The following is a 21,124-nucleotide window of genomic DNA, read 5'->3' on the forward strand; positions in this document are numbered from 1 at the left end:
AGCGCAATGGAGAATCCAGTCCCAGCTTTGTCCACGAGAACGATGAATCATACCAGCCGTGATAAAGCCCAGTTCACACGAACGGGTCTCTTGCTAAATAAGTCTGCCGTAGTAAATTCGTATTTCAGGATAATTCACAAGCCAGGGTAAGAACCAGTACAATTGTCTGAACAATGCAAAAAAAAAACCATACCAAGTGCAGTCTCCAGTTTAGGTTAATACCAGAAAATCTCTGTCCAGGTCGAATAATATTTTATTAAAAAATTACTGGGATTTCAATAATTTCCGATACCCGTGGCGGCTCAAAAAATGTGTAACCGCCACAGTGGAAAATCCAAATAAAATCTACTGCGAAATTAGGAGCTCCAAGATTCGAATTTGGGCACTCGATTAGCTCTTAATTTTTCAATAGATCTTATTTCGATTCTTCGCTCTGGTTCCAGCTTTATTGGACGTCTCATATATCCTACTAATATACACAGCCTGCTGCGTATGTACACTCCGCCGCTAAACGTTCCTTAACCTCAACAAGAGTGATCGTTCGATCGTTTAATTTCTTGCTACCGTCTGGCAGTGGCTCTACGACAGAGAATCCCTCCGTCTCGTTCCAGGTAGAGTACGAAATCGTTACGCATCGACGATCACCTTCTCTACACACGTCACGTAAACACAGCCGTGCACCGACCGTGACGCGGTGGCTCGGAGGTGTCTCCCTCTGTCGTAAGAATTGCGAAAGCCTATCCAGTTCCTGAGCCGGTAGCCCACTGGTACGTCACAGCCAGCAGTATATACATATACACTGTACAAGGCGATGATTCACGCAGGACTGAATGATCGTCAATGATTCTTTTTCCATCTCCGTCTCATTCCACACAAGAATAGATAGCAGCCCATGTCCAGCCAGTGCAGTAGATCATTCTGCATAATGATGCCACGGAGGATGCTGCACGTGCGCGGGTGTCAGGCTTATAAGGAGCGACGTGCCCACGCCGAGGTAAGCGAACCGAACTGTATCTTGTATATAGAATCCTGTCCGCCTCCGCGTACGCGTATCCTTATAACGACACTATAGCGTTGCAGTACGACAAAGTAAAACGAGAGTACCGATTTTCTACGTCTATACCATTCGGATGATCGTACGGGTACGTCGAGTCCTGCTATAAATTTACGATCCGTATAAACGAGCTAAGCTACGTAGATTCGATCCTTCTCGTACGATGCGCGTCGAAGACTATTCCCTGCGCGGTTATCAATGCCCGTTGAGAAAGGGATTTAGCGGTAGGTTATATTCTCGGAGAAGTTTATGCCGGCTCTACAAGGTGGAACACGGCCTCGAGTCTCTCAAGGGCACACGTAAATGCATCAAGGCTCGCAGGACAGGCTGGGCGAACCCACCGGAGCGAATGCCCGTGTGGGCGATACGGTACAACACGCTGACACGTACGCCACTCGAGTTTCTTCTGTTCCATTTTACTTCTGTCCCGGGGGAACTTTCGATGATTTAGTACTAATGACGCGTAACGTCTGGCTCTGATAGTCGTCGGTACACGGCAAGGTCTTGGACTGAGGTGAAAAATGACAATGTTATTTAACGTTTCAAAGAGACGTGATATTTCGTTGCACCATTAATGAACGACGTTTGAACGGGCCGTTTCTTCTTCCTTCTGGTCTATGAAAATCTAACCTAACCCGCACGTACGTATATGGGTACTCGAGACTCGCCGACGGTAACCTTGTACCGGACAATGGGGAACGCGGGGATTTCCTAAGAGTCTATATCCCTGAAGTTCCTTCACCCCTGCCTTCCCTCTCCACGTGTTTCCCCGTCGGGCACTTCGACTGACTTCTTGCGTTTGTTAACTGCACGTAAGAGCGCCGCTACTATAAATAGGATCACGGCTCTGTAAACTCCTGGTCAGAGGCAATTTCTTCGTTGCACCGAATAGCCCTGGCTACCATACGCGATTGGTTACGTAACCCGAATTTTCCGGTCAATCGAATCGCCCGATTTCACTCTTCCCTCGCGGTGCTCGGTATCGTGTGAAATTACATGAGCGTATCGAATGGCATCGATTTTTTTTTTTTCTTTTTATCAAAAACTGCCAAGTCGATTTTAATGGGAATTGACGTCCGTCCACGGGCACGTCCTTCCAGTCGTGTTATGCACTCCATAGGCAATATGTGGGCGCCAGCATGATGTCACGTGATTTAAAAAATACTTTGACGCGAGTTTAACAAATTTTCATGACGATCAACGACTGAGGGGTCTTTTGTTAATTTACTTATCGACACGACGGTTCGTCCTGGCACATTTTCATTTCCCTGCTGGTATTGACGTATGCGTTGCGGTAGCTTAAAGTGCATCGAGTAAAATCGTTTCGATCGAGGTCGACTTTTCCTTCGGTGGTTTCCTTTATAGTAACCGTAACCCAATTCGACGGGCGTCGATAAGACGAATAGAAACTTGACGTGGCGCCGAGGAGTGGGGGAGCCGGCTTTAAATTTTCCGGATGAACGGACCCGATTATCAGAGGGTACGATAATATCGTGTTACTACTACTACAATTTCCCTGAATCACCCGAGAATACTTTTCACTCGATGATCGTTACGCCTAATGCGCACGAGCGGGACGCGATTGAAAGACCGAGAAGATTTCTGCTACATTTCATCGGATAGACAACTGAATGTCTTCGCCGATTGTAGAACGAAATTTAACTTTCTCCGTATGACTCGAGCGATCGGGCACTTGGCCCAAGTAAAGTACAACTGCGAGGCTCTCCTTGAAGCGATTACAGCGACGCGTTGTAAAAAAGAAAAAAAATTAAAGATCGAATTTATCGATCAACAACAAAAATTATGTAACTTTTGAAAATAAGGATAAAAAATTTTTTTTTAAATTATTCGAAAAAAAATCAATTCCAATGTATTCCTCCGAGATACTTCACGTTTATACAAAGTTCCGCGACTGCACCCACGGGAGTAGGTGTGATGGCGCGAGATCGCGATCCACGTCATTCGTCAATCATCATCACAGACGCCCTGGAGGCTCAGGCAGGCAACGAGTCGAGAAAGAAAATTGCCGATTCTTGCCAAGAAGGTCGTGAGATCTCGCGTGGGCAACCTTTCCCCACTTTGCCCGCATCCGATAACCACGACCAACGTTATAAGGATTTGCCTTCCTCGTGCAGCTAGTTTATTCCTCGAAAAACCATATGATTTCGAGATGACTACATGCGTTAGCGCACCTAACCACCGTAGAGAAATGGCAAGAGGGATACGAGGACAAAGTGAAAATACTGTTGGAGTGTCCAACGTACGAGCGAGTGAGTGAACGAGTGTGTAAAAGAATAAAGGAGGCTTCCGAGAGATCGCCTACGGTGGGAATAGGAAAACGAGGTAGGAGCCCAGTCTCAACGGGCGCAGCATCCGCACACGGTCCATGGGAATTTCACAAAACTAATTAATTACGATTGCGTACGTTACCCATTAATTACACCTGATAAAGTTAAAAGTCACAAGAGTGGCAACACTGTACCAAGATGACGGTCCAGATTACGGATGAGGAATACAGAGTAAAATTTTCTTACTGCGGATGACCTCCGTAAGTACAGCGATCGGTGTAAAGGTCAGCGTTGGCACTTTCTCAGGTTTGAACTAGACCTCTGACATTCACGATTCAGAATCCCAGGCTTCGGCTGAGGTCGAGGAACCCAGTATGCTCGAGACCTTGACCGCTGCCATTTGACCACTGGCGCACCTCCGATCGAATGCTCGTTACGAAAATAAGGTGCACGGGAGAGCGAGAGATGGACGCAGGACTGGGGGAAATGAGACTAATTTCGCGCAAGGCGCAGCCAGTCGTATCTACCATGCAGACGCCTTGGTACCTTCGGGGCTAAATTGAGGGCGGCTGAGAGACCCGAGGGAATAGCGAAACTAGTAATGTTTCCATGAAGCGTCGAAGACTTTATGGCGACAGGGTAGTAGCGATAAAAGTCACGCGGTTTCTTTCCTCTTTCCTGCATGAATCGATACCTCGCACCGACAATCGCGTGTATGCTTACGAGGCTTACTAAAAGCCTTACGGGTCCACGTGACAGAGACAAATTGTAAGGTCGTCATTCCGTAATTGGATATTCATCTGGACAACAGTTGCAAAGGATTCGAGAGTTATGACAAATTTGGACCTATGGTCGATTCAAAATTACTGATAACGCGCTCCTGTTTCATATATCGAAAAAAACATAGTCCCTTCGCACAGGTCAACGATAATGACCTCTATGGCGAAAAAAATCAGAAGTTCGAAAGGTGAAAATAACTTTACGGATAACAGGAGACGGATCGAAGTAACGTAGCTACGTGAGAACGCGACTAATATCGCTTGATGAAGATATACCAGATATCGTTATAGCAGCGCTGCCAATACAACGCAGTTAGGTTACGTGGCGGAGTATCTCGCGGCACGTGCAGCGTAATTGCACAGTTTACGAGTAAAATTTACTTGTCGCAGCTGACGTCACGGATGATAATAAAGCAAGCTCGATTTCGAGTTCAATGTAATATCCCGATTATTGTCGTAAAACAATAGCATATATCGACTCAATATCGTGTGACGGCCATACTTCGAAAACAGTCTCGTACCAAGTGACGTAGGGTATTGTAAAAAAAATATTTTCAAAAATCTTGACTTCGCCATAGGAACGAGATATGAATTTCACGGCTAGTTCTCGTATCAATCAGTGAACCCTTGTCAGACCCTAGTCAGAGTTTAACATGCGGGTAACAAACAGCTGACTGCCGAGTGAGCATAAGGTGCATAAAGGGTACAGTCCGGTAGTCTGCTACTCCCTTACGCAATATACAGAGTCCATTACGTACGTACGTACGTACATGCCGTACGGTGTAGCAGTGCAATTACATTTTCTACCGAGCAGATAAACCTAACAGTTAAAGTAACAGTTCTGACCCCCGCTGGTATCTAGAATTCTGCAGAAACGGCAGACCGCGAGACTGAGACGAAAAGAAAATTTTATTCGATTCCTACGAAGCCGTCTCTCTCCCGGGTTATAACGTCAGGCCCGATTACGTGTACAACCACGCAACAGGTGGAAATGCATTGGTCAGGCTCGGATAAGAAATTAATCCATTCCCGTATACGATTATTATTCTCTGACTCAACGCATAGATACAAGACTCACGAAACAGAGCCCAATGTACTTTTACGGTTCTTCGTGTTTCGGCCTCATATCTATATACGTGTATAGGACGAATTCACACAAGTCACGTGGCGGAACACGTGGGTGGAAATATAGGAGATGTAATCTCGGGCAAATCTATCCGGCAAATGTTCGTCCGGAGCAGCATGACGTCACGCAAGTCGATCATGGGATCGATTAAAGGAGAAAGCCATATATTTTTTTAGCAATCCATAAAAGATTGAAAATCCCATAGTAGCGTATTGTTCGACTGAAATTTTTTTAAATTTCCAATTTAGCTCTCAATTTACCTGAGACGTCGCGGCGCCAAATTCAAATCTCATTCGAATGATCGAAGACCTGATTGGCTGCTCCCCAAGTGTTTGCATAACGCACGACTGTCAGGTCCTCTTACGTAATTTATCGGTGGCTGTCTCGATATAAGGAGATACGAAGAGCAGCTGTCTCTCTCTCTCTTTATTCTTCGTCACGTTCGTGTCCACCTAGCGGCCATGGACCCGTTACTCAGCCGTGATCCCGATTCGCAATCCCCTTACATTTTATTAAATACGACATCGAGATTTTAGTGACGACAGACATCGTGTCTCACTTTTTAAGTTTAATCCTGACGAATCTGACGTATAGAAAGAGCATTGAAAGAAAAATCGATATCAAGTACTACAGTACGAATCGGCCAGATGGTTTCGTAGACAATGGCCAGCCTGGTTCGATCGATTTTTCTTTATCGCTCTACGGAACTACAGTACCGAGTACAAGCGGAGCTGCGATATAAATTCACTGAATTATTGTCCCGAGTCAATTGTCGATTTATACATAATTATTATTATGCACAACGCTCATAAATTTTAATACGTGACGTACACGTACAGTCGTGACGTGTAATAACATTTCAATAATCCCGATAAGTCATAAAGATACGTGCTTAAAGGTAAGCACGTGTAAAGGTAAGCATTGCCCTCTAACTGGGCAACGCCTGGTCATTTCGAATGACACGAGTGATAAAGCGTTCAAGATCAAACGTAAATATATGGATTCACGTATTAAGAACGTCGGAAGTCGTATCGTTGGACGATGCTCTTTGAATTTACCTGTACTGCGAGGGAGGTAGAATTATCTTTTGAAATTACAGTCAAACTCCTCCGACACCGGGAAGAGCGTTTGGCACGAATTTCTGGAATGTAGGTCTACACGAAACATTAAGGGACACGATAGGGTCCCGAGTTAATTATCGCAAAGTGCAGGTAGGTCTCGCGATGGTTTTCAAAGCTCAGGGTGGAGCCGAGATACCTATATACGGCCACACCCCCGTGACCTCCCCCCGAGCATTTTGCCAGCTCGTTTCAGCCGGTTGTCGGAAAGGGACGAAGCAATGGGCAAAGATAAGACAGGAGATATCGAACTGGCCCAATAACGGAGAATCATGATCATGCGGTGTCGCGAGGAATTTGGCAAGTCCAGCAAAGCCTCGAAAAATTTTCGAGTGGACTGTCGATACTGAGACTAGCTGTAGCCACGTGGTACGGTCAATATTTGCGACAGTCAACACAACAAGCCTTTCTCAGGTGACCAGCGAATGCTGGCTGCCAGAAATATAAGCAGGTAAAAGGGCATCCGGTGTTCAAAATGCCCTAGTGCATTTTCTCGCACGTGGGTCTCCGGTGTCGCAATACCAAACGAGAACGTCCGTGGCAAATAAAAAAAAAAAGCAAAGGCGTTTAAATGCGGCGTACGAAATTAAGAGAAATTGCGCAATAGCCTGAAATAACTCAAAAATACAAACTCACTTGCAATACGGACTCTAAGGTTAGTTCGTGCTAATTCTTCACGCTTTTTCCTTCTTGCTGCGTATACAGTTACGGAGTGCACGTGGGGGTCGCGGTGCATATATACAGGATGTTTAAAAAGACCCGGACGCATATGCTAGGACACGACCACGTGACGGAAAAAAAAAACAAATTTTATGTAAAGAAGAAATGAGTAGCATCCTCAACGAGCGAAGTCGATCGAAATAATGATAAATATAAAAAAAAAAATTCGGCAACTTAACTGGCACGAACCTTTCGAATTTCTAATTGTGATCCTAAGTGCGTCTATTAATAGACTCGGCTCGCCTCGAGCTACCAATGGCCAAACCTAAATCTCGGTTACGAATCCCTCGGTCTGGTTATACGTTCGAAAGAAAGAAATACGTACGCGGAGAACCGATCCAGCCGTAAGCTCCGATGGAATTTTACTCGGCCGAGAAACGACTGGACTAAACTCACTGGATGAGGTTAGGTTCAAGGCCCTCGAAAATAACCTTGAACTCTATCGATCGATCGTGCGTATCTAGTCGCTAGATGCTAATCGTAAGGTATTACATTAAGAGTAACGTGTACCAACCTTCGAGCCCGTAAGCAGGTTATACGGACCGTTTCCGTGATCCTTGTACCCTCGCAAGACATATCGAAGCCGACATAACCTAAAACGATCGAAATAATTTTCGTACCTCGGCGTGGCTGGAGCTTCGAAGAACGAGAGTTCCGTGTACGAGGCAGGTTTCTCATATCGATCAAACATTCGCTCAGGAATTCTGACGTTCGACTGGAGGGGTTGGATTAAAAAAATTCATTGGGAATAAATCGCGAGCAAAATAGAAGAAAAAAAAAACCGAGATCAATAATCAGGGATGCCGACGATTTGTCCCTTGCAAATTGACTCTGACCGGCAGTGTCTATATTGTCATCTGAAATATTTTCATTTAGCTTCTTCCTTCATCCGACGCAACGAGACTCGATCGGGCGCGTTTATATGCAATAATTACTTAGCCTCGGGGGGCCGGAAAAAATGTATACAGACCTGACAGTGAAGTCTCGTTTAAGCTTGTACCACACCGAGCGCTTAATTCAACTTTTAATAACTCTTTGTTTAGCGATGAAGAGACCTTGACTGGGATGTTTACGGAATATTTGAATATCTATAGGTATCCTTTTATTTGCCTTCTATACAGCAAAGCGTCTGGCTCCGTCTCTATTCTCGGTTGAAAAACTTTACGAAATTTCCGTGTTTCTGATCCTTCTGTTTTTCACGTGACTTTTTACATTCCTGCTGTTAACGCGATATACGGATACTAACGGGCGGTCAAAAATGTACGAAATTTTTTCAAAATAATACATATATCTGCAAATACATGAAATATTATTTTCATTGTTTTATTTCACGTGGGAAATCGAATTTCAAAATCACATCTTGGATAACGAACTGACTGACGATAAATAATTTTAATTATTCGTTTGCGACATTTCTGGACTTTATATCTATTTGCCGACGAATAATATATGCACGTATATGAATCTGATCATTCATCAATACCCATAAAGCCCTGAAGACCTATTAGAGTCTGATATGCGTAAACGTGAACGTTAACCGTGCATACTGCATATCTTCTGCACGAGACAGTAACGAATGACGCTGCACTGAACTACGGTAATCATATCGGTGCTTGTTAGAGTGCCAGAGATAAGCCAGTAATGGATTTATGTTTTGTAAGAAAAACCAAAAAAAAAAAAAAAAAAAAAAAAAAAAAAAAAAAAAAAAAAAAAAAAAAAAAAAAAAAAAAAAAAAAAAAAAAATATACCCCACGTTAACTCGCATGAATCGCAGAACTAGTCGAAGAAAAAAACAGTGAATTTTTGTAATTACCACAAAAAATTACTATAAATCGTAAATCCTACAATCTGCATATGCACCCTGTATGCGAATATTCATGTGCCGGAAGTACCGACGGAGCCATCAGGACAAACTGTTATATTGCCGAAGATGAAGATGGGGCGAGGTCCCTGGTGAAAACGAGGTCGCAGGATGTCGTTGATTGCGAGTACCGGTCTTTATGGCCTGTCGCGAGGCAAAGCCGCGAGTAAATCTACGTATAGGCTCCCTGAAAGAATGACACCCGTTATACGGTACTTCCTTGGAAAGTGAGAGACGAAGTAGGGTGCACCGGTAACAGTGTTAAAAACCCATGAAACCAGTCAACCGGTAGAGAGATCCCTGACACAGGATGTTTTCGAGATTTTTCGTCAACGTCCTTGACGCGTCATTCATTTCGCCATTATTATTTTGCCACTTTCGCGTCGATCAAAAATATATTTAAACGCATCCTGGATGTCTGCGCGGCACACTTAACGATTATCGAATGTCCACTCGGACGGTGGACGAGAGAGAAAACGAGGACGCGGGATGTGCGCCCATCGGTTAAGTTTTGCGATTCGCAGTCGTCGTTAGCTCTAAGTATCGTTAAGCACGGTTGTTCACGGCTGTTATATCTATATATCTATATATATATATATCTATATATTTTGGATGTCTGGACAACTAGCGTTTCCCCTGCCGACTGTCGGAAATTACATCTGCAGACTGTACGCAGTCCGTACAGGAGATGTATACACGATGGGCACGTTTCACGCAGTAAGAGCGACGTCCTGTGTCGGTTGGCCCCGATTGCCTTAAATTATTATTATTTTGGCATTACTATCCAATTACACGCGAGTTTAACCGGACGCGGTACTGACACACGTATTACGCAACAGCTCCCTCTTAACGTTTCTTCATTGTGACACGAAAAAACAAGCGTCCGAGTTGATCCCGGAAACTTTGAAATTTCCCACAATCCATTTCGGAATACATCATCCCTCGGTATACACGTAATGTACGCGTAAGCATCACGGGCCTGTAGAAATTACCGGACAGAATTGCCAGTTGCGGCTAGGCAATTTTTTGTACGGTACCATGTAAAAGGTACGCTTTACAAAGCGTAATCAGTGCGCTGGCTCGAGTACGGATTTTATTGTAAAAAGTAAATTAGTTACGAGACCATCAACGACTAATGGAAATAGTTGCAACGATTTTGCAATGAGCGGCATTGGATGAAAAGAAAAAAGAAAAATGTTTACCGAGAAAGGGAAACGTAATTGAATAATGATCGGAGGCGGCGGGCTTTACGGGGAGGTGCCAGTCGGTGCCCATCGTCGACGTCGGGCGTCGTCGTCGTTCGATACCTTCCAGGCTGGAAACGCAAAATTCCATATGACCAACGTTGGGAAGAATTTGAAAGCTGGAAGTGCCGTCACGAGCTTCTACATCGGATTCGTCCACGAAAATTTTCAAGATTTATGAATTTCGAATAATCCCCTAAAAATATCGAGACTCGTCCCTTCCTTGGGGACCAATACAGGAGCAACGATTTATGTACGTCGAGTATCGATCGATCGCCCGAGGTATTTGTACACTCGGAGTATTACGTGGATCGATATTCCTAACGTGCAGCAAGAAACGTGGTATAAACAATAATTAGCAAACTTCGAAGATTGTAGCACGTTACCATATATAGACGTATTGTGACTACGTGTACTCGATATAGATATACAGCTTATGTTATTGCAACTATACGAGGAAAGAGCATGGTAACTCAAACTATCCTTACGGCTGGTTTACATTGTAGAACACGAAGTCGACTACGGTATCCTTGAACAACACGCAGGGAACGAGTGAAAATAATTAAGGACGAAAAAAAAAGAAAAAAAAAATGGAGTGAACGAAGTAATAAGTAATTCCGATATAAAAGTAAAATAATATTTTCTCCGACTAGAAGTCAACTCTTGGTCGCTCGACAGCTCAATTTGTTTACATCGCAGCGACCGTAAGCGTGTCGATACAATTATCATACGAATCAGCTGTTTACCGCGACGTCTCAACTATTTATATCACTTCCCGTGTCTGCTTGCTTACGTGAGCATAGAATCGACGTAATTTCCCCATTCCTTTGTGCGCCTAACGAGAAGCCCCGACGACCTGCAAAATAATGAATGACAATCAAGGCCGATTTACAGAGAACGAAATAAAGCCTGATCGCTCCCATGGGGACTCGGCATACCGAAATGCAGGGCTCCGGTAGTCCCTCGCGTAATTGCTATGCTAATAGAATTCACCCAAGACCATAGAAGCTCTATCCATTATCCATTAAAGGCGCATTCTCACCGCCATGAATGAGACGCGATTCAGCCGTGAAAGATCCCACGCGACAACGGGGTGCAAAGAAGGGACGGAATCGAGTGAAAATTGCGAAAACGTTCGAGTCATTGACGTGGAACGATTTCGAAAATTAATTTCAAAAAAAAAAAATCCATCACTTCGTATATAAAACACAACATACATACATATACACCCAGTTATGCGGCAATGCGTAAATTTAACGGGGTGCTCCAGTTACTCGGTTCAACTTGTAAACGCACCTTGCGTATAGATCCTAGTCTATCGATCTACATATAGATATACCACGGTGTACCCGTACGAATTAATCTTACATCAGACAATCCTTGAAGCGTCCTGTAGCGCAATGTATACGGTACGATATTAATCATATTTACGGTACAAAACGTGCTCGGATGATAATCCATCCGGATTCTAGTACCGCGGCGAGAAACCCTGCGTGACGTGTTACGCTTATGTTGTTTTTTTGTCCATCTAACGTATTTACCTGTTACGCGACCCAAGTACAAAGTGTTCACCGCGCAAGGGTATCGCGCTCGGATAAAACGAGCCAGGATGCTTGTATAATACAGTAATTACGATAAAAGGCCGATAAACTTCCTCTCTCGAGATATAAATGAAAACGGGATCTACCTCGCGGAGATACGCAACATCCTCGTACGAGAATACGATTCGATGCGGTGAATATCACGTTAGGCTCATTTACATTGTACACTGGTTCCTTAACCCGTGTAACGAATGAAGCGGTCTCGAGGGAAAATTTCCAAGCCGAAGTGCATACGCGACCGAACGGGACCGAGCTGCATATACGTATACAGTCACGTGTGAACTCTCGGCGGTATCGAACAGGTGTTCAAAGACAAGGCAGGTGGCAGATGCTGGGAAGAATTTTTCTTCCCTCGAATGTCACAAAAAATACAGGAATCTGTCCTCTGGTTCGGTCTGCTGCATTGAAATTGAGCAAAAGCGAGCTGAAGGGAGCTGAAGCGGATACGCGGGACATCGATCGTAATCTTGACGTGAAATTTCGTGGCAGCTATGAAGAAAAGTATAGGAAGAGCGAATAATCGTCCGTATTATTGTCGCGTCGAATTTACATGCTAAAGTCACAAGTCATTTGTCGTTCTATCAAAGAGGTAGAATGGCGCGAGAAACGTTTGTTATTCGAAGACCATACTCGCCCTCGACCGGTTTAAATGCAATGGCCATACGCACGTGATCGGCAAGTGTCGCTGTTAACGAGTTGCGTCAGCAACAGTCCTCTACTCGTTAAAATCTCATTTTAAATTGATCATTCTTATTGTTCGACTTGAAAATTCAATTCACCGGGAAAATAGCAACGCTGCTGCTTTGAGTCTCCGAGAAACTAATTTCAAGCAAAATTCGACCTGCGTATCCCTGGAATCCCCTTGGTCCGCGTCACGGTCTCTCGAATTACAATATTTCGGATAATTTCGAATTTCTCTACGTCACATCGGGGCGATTCCTTTTTGACCGGCTGGTTCGACTGGTTGCCGATCCGTTAGATGGTAAGAATGAAAAATGGATGACGCCCGAGTACCAACGTAACGCCAATTAATCTCTAGGGACCTTTTTCATGAAATCAGACCAGTACTCCTCCAGGACCTTTACCTAGCTATGTATATAGTCTACAAGATAATATCAAACGCCAGCATCATTTTCTCTGTCGATTTCTAGACCGTAACGAAATACGTTGTGTTTTATACGTGATTACCAAGTGGCTCTGATTCTCGTCCAGTATGGTTATTTAGCCATAATGGAGTATTATCAGAGATCGGCATCGGGATAAGACGTACTGACGAGTCCTGGGTGTATGGCAGTGTAAACACTCTTGTTTCAAGGTAAACGAAAGAGAACTCGAGTAAAAGAAATCAGATAGGTACGTTTTAGAATTGTATGTTGTATGTGTGTGTATATATATATATATGCATAGAGAACCGGTCATTAATCTGGACTGTAATTACGCGAGGTTCGAATTAAGAAGCCATATTCCCTAGTACGATCTAAGAGTAAGTATTTGAGGAGAAATGAAAAAGAGAAAAAAAAAAGTGCCAAAACGTAATTAAAAAATACGCCACAACCAGTTTTGATGTACCCTGCGAAATAACGCACGAAAAAAAAAAGTGCGTCTAATTAAGCCGACTTCATAGGCCTGGGAAGTGAATCGCGCGTAAATCTAAAGGTCGGTTATGGAACAATGGTACACAAGTCGTTTAGATTGTCTCGTAACTTTTCATTATGTCAGAGGACCATGCTTACGTGTAGCGAAGAAGAAAAAAATTCAAAATCACTTTAGACACGATTCTCTCAAGTTTTCAATTATATACAGGAATAACAGATATACGCGTAAATTCCGAGTGAAATTTCCATAGGGCGGCCATCTTGCTTTTCATTATGCGTAATTTTTCGAAAGGACCCAGTCGTAGACACTTATTTATTTTCGTGACGGTGAAAAGCTTAGAAAGCTTTTTCCACACTGGCTATATATACGTATATATAGCTCTAAAACAATTCTACTTACTTATACAACTACCACTGTAATAATGGAATGTAAGTTGCGCGACGCGCTCCGGCCATTTCTCCGACTGGCTTCCTAATCCGGTTAAGTGATGGAAGAGGCAGCTCTGGGGCTGCTCCGTTTCGTTCAATCATTCCTCCAAGGCGTTACGAGGACGTTCAACCTTATACGGGCTTTTAGCATTGATAGTACAACACTGGGTATTCGCAGACAGGAAGTACAAGAAGCCTACGTGTACTTTGACGAGGCTGACCGGTAAAATGACAATAAAAAAATACCAAAGTCCCAGACCCATTGGAAAAAAGCCTAATAATAGACCAGACGACTGGCTGATATTATTTTCCTAAAAATTTTCATCCTCGAAATAATCGTCTCCCTCGCACGCATAGTAAATCGTACGCCGATGTACCGGAAGTGAAGTAGGATTATTTCGTTCCACTGGTGTGGACACTGGCTGCACGTACACAAGGGCCACTGATGCAAGTTCGTGCTGCATTGACTCACTGCAGGGACTTTTAGCCACGTGACGTGTACATACGTATACGGGGTATAACAGTAAAAGGCTTCTGGAATTGAAATTGGCCGAGCATGTGTGCACGTGTGGCACTCATGTATTTATGTAACGCGAGCAAACGGCGACTGGAGCCACTTTACAATGGGGGGGAATACTTAGCCGAGCGTAGCCCTGTACATCCGTTTCCGCAGGATGCGTATTCGTTACTTCGTTTCAGGAGTTGAGGATTGGCTACGGGAAATTCAATGAAATTCGTCATTCGATTTCGGACCCAATCAAAGCACATGGGACGGGCCCAGGCACGTCGTGAAATAACCGCGCGAATAAAAGATCCCATTCAAACGACAAAATTGCGCACGGCGAATGGGACGAGCGTAAATTGAAAGATTCATGCACATTTTCAAAATTACATATTCATCCGAGCGACTTTAAGGCGTAGAAATATATATATATTTGACAACGACCCAACGAGACAGCCATATTATAAATAAACCCCGAAAAAGAAAAAAAAAAAATTTCATAAAAAATCCGCAAATTAAATCTCCAAGAATTAATCGCGTCCTATGTTAACGCAGTTTGTTTACACGAAAGCGATCCCTGACGGTATAACGTTACATCAGCAATACGGCACATACCGCAGTCGTAATCCTACACGTGTGTCATCCAAACGGCAAGGTAACTTATCCCCTTACACTGGTAGTAGGGATATAAAAAAAGCATACCGTGATCAATCGGTCGCAGATATGTTACGAGAAAACACCTTATGAAAAAAAGGTTTTTTTTTTTATTCAAAATTAAAATCCCCACTGCCAGCTACGATCTTTGCGTCATCTTTTTTCGTCAGGTACGAAGGTCCCAAATTGTCGTACCAATCGTTGGCACTATTGCCAATACGAAAGTAACGGACAGAGCGATGCTCGCTGGAATGCTCGCTGCCGGTTGGCTCTAATAGGAGAGCGACTAGAGGCTAACCAAGTGTACGGCATGCAAACGAGGCTCTTAGCATCGCTCGCCTTGTGGAGGTCGTCTAGTTGCAAAACTCGTTCCTCCTGACTCGATTACCCGTCTCGCTGGTTACGCGAAAAAGCGAAGGCAGCACTGGGATATAGCGGAGGTGCGTCAAAATCGTGAGTACAGATAATACAGTACAAGGTAGGATCGGACGCCTTGGCGAACTGCATGGGAAATGCGCGTAATAAAAAGCAAGATATATATATATATATTCATTTTAAAAAAAATATTACTGGAAATTATTTACAGGAAGATCCGATTCCTGTTAAGGATGACTACTTACGGGAAAGTTCGAGCGTGTGTCAAATCGGTTAGAAATCTACCTGACCACTGTACCACGACGTTGAGAACCGGGAGACTTACCTGAAAGATATTATAAAAAAAAAAAAAAAAAAAAAAAATTAAAAAAAACAAAAAAAAAAAAAAAAAAAAGAAAAAAAAATACCTACGCTCAGTCAGCCAATAAGCAGGCGAAATCACAAGAGGCAAGCTTAATTGGCTCTCTCCTTCCACATTATTCTTACAGCTGAATGATTATGAGATTCGGAAAGGCAAAAAGATTGGTGTTACCGTATCTATAAAGTAGAGTACATAACAATGTGAAAATTGGTACACGTCGCATTCGAAAGTGCAAACGGTTCTGTTTATAGTATTGGGTCAACCGGTGGATTTTTGATATAAAGCTCATAATAGTAACCATCTGTGCGCGGTATAATAGTTGATTTGCGTAAAAAAGAAATTCTAAAGACCCACAACGTGTAATCGCGAGTTCGACCCTGTAAATCTGTAAATCGACGGTGTAGGTACGAAAATTGACAGATAACGACCTCCCACGACGAAGCATCGCGATAACTAAGGATTTTCGCGTCGATTTGTAATCCCAAGTAAAGGCGTCGGCACGTGGGCGGGCATTCGTGAAGAAATGGTAATAACGTCCCCTAACGAACGTCGAAGGATCACGCGATCGTATAAGATCGAGAAGGTACTTCCTAGTTCGCACTTTACGAGATCAGGTATATTAATCTTCCGTAGAAGATAGCGAGCGACGAGCACGTGTATACGAGAGGCATGAAAAATTGATGAAGTGAATATCAGTTGGGTTTGAAAAAAAAAAAAAAAAAAAAAAAAAAAAAAAAAAAAAAAAAAAAAAAAAAAAAAAAAAAAAAATAATAATAATCAACCGATGAATAGCATAGTGATTATGGGAGTACGATGTGAATATCGCCGTCATTGCGGAAGATCATTTCGAGGTCTCGATGACGAAATGCCTTTCGGATCGACTATTCGTGACTTGACGATGACGAATAATCATTATGTTATCGCACTGGCATCTGTGACGTTGTTCCAAGAGCGGACGGGTTGTAACTGTTGTTGCGAGAAAAATTTGTGTTTCCTCGCACTTTAATTGCATTAAAAAATTGGCTATTCAAGGCGAAGGACGTGCTCGGTACTGTTTGAAATTTAATAGTGTCGTTATCGCTTTGCTATGACGCAGTTGTTCCGTAAATGCAAATGCAAACTCATTGCCGTCGAATGGACTATAGTCTGTTAGCGTTACATGCAGTGACTATCGGTATTATCGATTCGCAGGTTGATATCGATACCTCGCGGAAGACTGTGAATCGATGTCGAGCGAGTCGAAGCCGAAATTCTCGACTGGACTCCTTGGGTTCGAATCCGTATCGAGACGGGAAGTTTCGGCGAATTTCAATTATGCGAAATTACCGTGAAGGTACGAGTGACTTTCGCGAATGAGCGTGGCCAAAAGAATTTGGAGTAACGAGGGGCGAGAGGGAATTAAAAAAAATAATAAATGGGAACGAATATGGGATGGGATGCGAACCGTGAAATTTTTACGTTTAAAAGGTCAAACGGTCTTTAATTGAAAATGAGGATGATTATAGAAACGAACCGGATGTCAGGATCGACTGATCCTTTTTTAATGTCCGACCGGCCGGTCAGATATTGCTCTTGGCTATGATATCCTCGTACATTGTAAGAATATAGGGTTTTACCGTTATCCTGCTCGAAAAAATTTTGGCCATAGTCAATTCATCGGAATTTTAGATCCTCTTGCTGCGGGTCAATCATAATATTTCCGGCGGCAATAGAGAATTTTGAAAAAAAAATATTCCCGGATGTGCCAGGCGAAATATTGAAAATAACGTAATTCCTGACTTGAGTCATTAATAAAATTCGCAAATTCCTCGGGAATGGCAAACATTTATAAAACTGCAAATTTCACGTAGAAACAAGAAAAAACAGACGAGACAAAAATATCCGAAAATACTTAAAAAAATCTGTCTGGCCACAGTCAACCGATCGAACTGAACGAATCGATAAGTCCAAAATAGCGTAATTCACCATGGGAGGTTCCCGGCAGTATTACTCAAAGAAAAACATTTCAGTTATGTCGACTGTCAGATTTCTTGCGTTTCCGGTACGCCGTCGTCTACGTCCTTAATACCCGTGATGCCTTGCAGTGTCCGATTGAAAAAAAAATCTCACAAAAATCCAGAATTACGTAGCATGAGAAATAAAAAGTAATTACGGATCTCAACATTAAACGACAAATAGGGTCATTCGACACATAAAAGAAAGCACCGTTCAACGTCTCATAAAGGAAACGAGTTCCTTCCCTTCGGCGGAGTTATACTGCACCTACCTTGTCACACGAATCAAGTCACAGAGACGTGGCAGTACGTGGCCGGCTCTATGACCTAGGGCAACCTATGACCTCTTACCGATCTGAGAAGCGTTATTGAAACATGGCTTATTTATGAGCCACTATGAAAATTGACTACACACACCTATGAACGGCAGCATCAACATAAGAGCCTTAATACGTACTATACGTACATATATCCCGCATACCCATACGCCTATGCTATATACCCAGAGGCACGATATACCTGGTAAACGGGGGTAGCAGAATTCCAGTTTTAAAAAAAGGTGAAAAAAAGGAAAGAACTAGTCAAGACAATCCAACGAAGAGAAGTGAAAAAGAAGAAAAGCAGAGTGCGTGTCGTAAGACACACAAGATGGCGCGTTGCCAATTAAAATAAAAATTAAAACGTGCCACGTCGTGCCCGGGGGGCTCGACCCCTGGAAGCTGGTTGCCCTCTTTAAGGGGACCGGTCCACCTCCGTCTCCTCGGCCTGGCACACGTTTCCTCCTTCCTCGTCCGTAGCGTTAAGAGGCGCGCGAGAACGTCCGGATCGTATGTAAGCCAGTGTGCCGCAAAGTCGTCGATCTGTTGGGCATCGTCTTTTGCTGGTCTGAAGTGCGAGCGGAAAAGAAGAATAGAAGGAAGACGCAGTAGCGAGACGGAGCGAGACACGAAGAAAAGAGGATGAAAAAGCAAGCCGGAAGATCCGGCAGACCTTTTTGTAGGCGTTCCGACCCTACACCCACCACTCTCTTTATTCTCTGTCTTTCTCATTCTCGCCTTCGGCTCATTTGCATGTAAATCCCACTTGGCAAGGACCACGTGGCATTTTTATGTAAGTCACTGTGTCATGAATTTTTGTGTATTCTTGTTGGAGGTCAAAAAATCCTTTTGACATTTATTTTGAAGTGAAAAAAAAAATTTTTTTTTCAAAAAAAAATTGCCAGTATGAGTCCAAAGATCAAACTGTAAGTCGAACGAAATAACAAGACCGTAGAAAGACCACGGCAAGAAATCTCGAGGTACGTCCTTTGAGGTGACACTTGAGAAAATGTGTATCCGGTCGCTCGGCCATTGTGAAAACGTATCGACTTGATCGTCTGACATTGGATAATGGTATAACCCACACGAAGTAACGATAGAGTACAGACGCGATTAATGGATGTATTCGTTTAAATCGCATCGCATTCCCCGGCTTTGTTCGTACGCATAGTAATAAGGCTCTCCTACAGTGCTCACCAAGAAGCTGAATTTTTGTCCAATCGAAAAGCAAGTGTATCGATGAGACGTTTCTCGCTGGTTTTCATGTAAAGCGACATTGGCAAGGAAGGTTCAACGAACCTTTTCTAGCGCCGCATTGAATAGGCCCAAACTAGGCACGTCGCCTACGTACCGAGAAACTTTTATACCTTACAAGCACATACGTCCCACTCGCCGAAAGCTCATTACACGAATTCTCAGCATACACTCCCACTGCTTAAAACCTGCAACGAACCTAAAAAAAATAATTCGGACGTAATTACCAGAATCGACGGTCGAACCAATTCAACCTGATCGAGTAGATAAAATAAAAGTTTTCCACGATTAATCCAGGACGATTAGTTCAATCCATTTTGAATTGAACTTTTTAATCGGCCTCACGCGACTATATGCATTCTCGAACTTTGCTCGACACAAAGTGCAAGAAAGTCAGTCACTAAAAACGTATTTTCCAATGCACCAGCAGTATGGTAACCGTGTGTACAAGATTTAAAAAAATTTTCCTTCGTGAAAGAAATTCCATTTTTATTTGTTAGCAAAAATTATCCGAAATTTTGAAAATGACAATTTTACTCAAGGCAAAGTCAATCGAACGCGTAACAACACAAACCATTAGTCCCAGCCAAAGAAATACCCCTGAAGCCTCGTCGCGCCTCGTTGGTGTGAATCCACCTTTAAGGCCACGTGCGACGCTGATGCATGGCCGCGCATAGCAGGCGTTGGCAGGAACTGTAGTACCTGAGTTGCATACATTAGCATAATTAAAGCCCTATCATTGTCTGTAATCTCCTTGCCGCTCGCAGTGCGACGTTTCGCTTTGTTTAAGCGCGAGTCGAAGCTACCGATGATCCAAGATTCCGCTCAAGTACATGACCCCTGACCTTACCGTAGGAGCTATCAAAGGTACTTCCGACAATCAGCCATATCAACCAATAGAAACAGCATACGGAAAAGCATCAAATCCAAAAAATCACCGTAAATGCAGCCCCGACGATAAACCAAAGTAGACCCAAGCGACGCGTCAATTTCGCTATGAAATTAGCGCGCGAATCGTGACTCCGCGGAATCGTTCTCGTGACCCGTGATAATGAGAAAACGAAGGAACGACGAAATTGGACCATCGTCATCATCGCCCCTAACCCCGAAACCCGTCCTCAAGTACATCCTACGATCCCAATAAAACCACGTTTATTATATTCGCATAATTACAAGACCGCAACCGGTAACTACCTAACGATCATATCGTAACCTAGATCCCTCGTAAAAACTAAATCCCCGAGCGGATCGCTGATATAAAATAAAGGAGGATCTCCACGAAAAATACAACCCGACAGATCGTACTGACAGGCCTATAATTGTCAGGTCTTAGCGTTAACGACGTGTTTCTTATGCCGTATGGTGTAACAGCTTATGTACCGCCGAGCGGTAATGTTTCGTGCGTTAACGCAAGAGACGGGTTAGCGTGCGCGTTACGAGGTACGATAAGTGTCGAGTGGGATCGGCAAAGCGAGCCCAGGCCCATAGAGTTTATTATATGACGCAAGTACTTTGGCCAGAAGACGCGAGTCGAGCGAGAATAACGATAAGAACATAACGACCGAAAGATCTTTATTGTTTCGCGGTTATCGATGGTTTACCTGCATTTTTCTTCATCCTCGATAACCCCACAGCACCCAATGACCAAGTAGACGCGACGTGGTAATTTCGCACAGGCTGATACACACGTTACCACGAATCCGATTGAGAACAGATCCAGGAAATTGGGACTGGGTTTATCGCGCACGCAACTGTTGAACGTGGATACGTTGGATGCTCGCATGAATAAATCGGAAGTACGTATGCAAATTGCCGGATAAAAGATTCGCTCCGACGACTGGCAGTTATGCCA

At 43.5% G+C, this 21,124-nt stretch overlaps 1 protein-coding gene across 9 annotated transcripts in view; it reads right to left on the reverse strand.

The window, feature by feature from the left end:
* LOC107265309 (actin cytoskeleton-regulatory complex protein PAN1) overlaps positions 1–21,124 on the reverse strand; it is a 43,633-nt gene that overhangs the window by 12,400 nt on the left and 10,109 nt on the right. The window contains exon 1 of one of the 9 annotated variants that reach the window (XM_025082512.1): positions 15,592–15,671. The exons of 4 other annotated variants lie outside the window; for them this stretch is intronic. Coding sequence is in view for 1 of the 5 variants with exons in the window: in XM_015734639.2 (XP_015590125.1) it covers positions 10,984–11,013 (30 nt within the window). In the remaining 4 variants the exon portion in view is untranslated. Of the gene's footprint in view, positions 1–7,599; positions 7,668–10,983; positions 11,048–15,591; positions 15,672–21,124 lie in introns of those variants that run through there. 4 more of the 9 variants (XM_025082510.1, XM_015734639.2, XM_025082514.1 and 1 more) reach the window with 4 other exon arrangements.

This window comes from Cephus cinctus, unplaced genomic scaffold (assembly GCF_000341935.2).
Source record: "Cephus cinctus unplaced genomic scaffold, Ccin1 Ccin1_scaffold0215, whole genome shotgun sequence".
NCBI lineage: Eukaryota > Metazoa > Arthropoda > Insecta > Hymenoptera > Cephidae > Cephus > Cephus cinctus.